General features: G+C 51.0%; 1 protein-coding gene across 1 annotated transcript; it reads right to left on the bottom strand.

Annotated features, from left to right (window-relative positions):
- Positions 1–776: 776 nt before the first annotated feature.
- On the bottom strand, positions 777–1109 carry LOC131051651 (uncharacterized). The gene has a single exon (XM_057986221.2). The coding sequence runs from the start codon at positions 1107–1109 to the stop codon at positions 777–779; it is 333 nt and encodes a 110-aa protein (XP_057842204.2).
- Positions 1110–1346: the final 237 nt, after the last annotated feature.

Raw genomic sequence — 1346 nt, 5'->3', positions numbered from 1 at the left:
CTCCTCATATATCACATCATATATCATCTCGCAAAAAAGCATAGATGTATCAAAGTACAATGATGTCAAAAATATATAGGCTACCAAGAGCCATCCAAGTCACAGTCCATGATAATAATGTAACAAATACATAAAATCTCTCAAATAGCACTTTGGCTCTATGTTGCACCACCATCACCACCTACTCCACCACTACCCCCTGCTCCACCCGCACTATCTCGTTGCAGAGGACCCATAACACCCCCACTACTATGTACCCTCTACGACCACTCTGACCTCGCCCTCCACATCTAAGCGTAGCTCATAGCTCGTTGGCTAACAGGCACAACCTGCTCATATAAACCTCGCCAATAGTCAATCTCTCCCCCTGCATGCTAGAACGCACTCAATACTGCCTCTAACGAACCCTATGCATGTGCTCCCTCCAAGACCCAAACTCTCTCCTGCAGCTAGATCACCCTATCAACCACATCATCCCACTCTCACCTCACTACTGTCAACTCTGACTCCCGTGCAAACAGTTGAACATCCCTAGCTGCAATCTTTGCATCCCTATCCTCTAACTGAGCCTCGGCTGCTGTCAGTCGATTCTGTAAGTGCAATATCATATACTCCCGTAAATCCCCATCTCCACCACCTGTCGCTCCCCCTCCCATCTCCATAGGATCCTCTCCTCCTCCTGTAGCTCCCTATCCCATCTCCATAGGTGTTACACCCTCCCCAATATCCCCACCTCCTACTATGGCTGCCCCCTGTATCAAAGGACCCTATGATAGTCACAATGGTTGCATGCCTCTCCCTCTCCTCTGTAAACGTCCTCCTCCACCACCTCCACCTCCACCCCCAAATCCCCCACCCCCACCACCTCCCCCTCCTCCTTCTCCACCATAACCTCCCCCACCACCTCCCTCTCCCCTATCTCCTCCTCCTCCACCAGCACCATCTCGTCCTCCTCCACCCCTACCTCCTCTCCTCCCCCATCGTTGCCTCCTCTCATCCTTAAAAGCTAGTATCGGCTCGGTTGGATCTGAAATCCGTGCAATCGGATGTGCAATACGATACTGTGTGTACTCATCTGTCACCCCTGCATCTGCAATCTCATGCCTCATATGTCACGGTCTAGCTTGTAAGGTACTGAACTTCGCCCGAGCCTGATCATATGGTAACACTGGTTCCCATTGAAAACTCTCCCGTACGGCCCGTGCATACTCACCTAACCCCCTCGGCAATCCCTGCCTCCGTGCGAACTGTCTCATAACCCTCCCTGGCACCTATCTTTCTACAAGGTAGGTTGTGCACCCAATCAAAAACTGTGTCATAGATATATAAGGAAGGGCCTCTGCATC

This window comes from Cryptomeria japonica, chromosome 2 (assembly GCF_030272615.1).
Source record: "Cryptomeria japonica chromosome 2, Sugi_1.0, whole genome shotgun sequence".
In the NCBI taxonomy this organism is placed as follows: Eukaryota; Viridiplantae; Streptophyta; class Pinopsida; order Cupressales; family Cupressaceae; genus Cryptomeria; species Cryptomeria japonica.
The sequence above is the reverse complement of the archived record's forward strand: the minus strand, read 5'-3'. Positions and strand labels throughout refer to the sequence as shown.

What these genes read in the sequence shown, in the direction of transcription:
- LOC131051651 (XM_057986221.2), bottom strand. Translation starts at nt 1,109, where the DNA reads ATGAGGCATGAGATTGCAGATGCAGGGGTGACAGATGAGTACACACAG.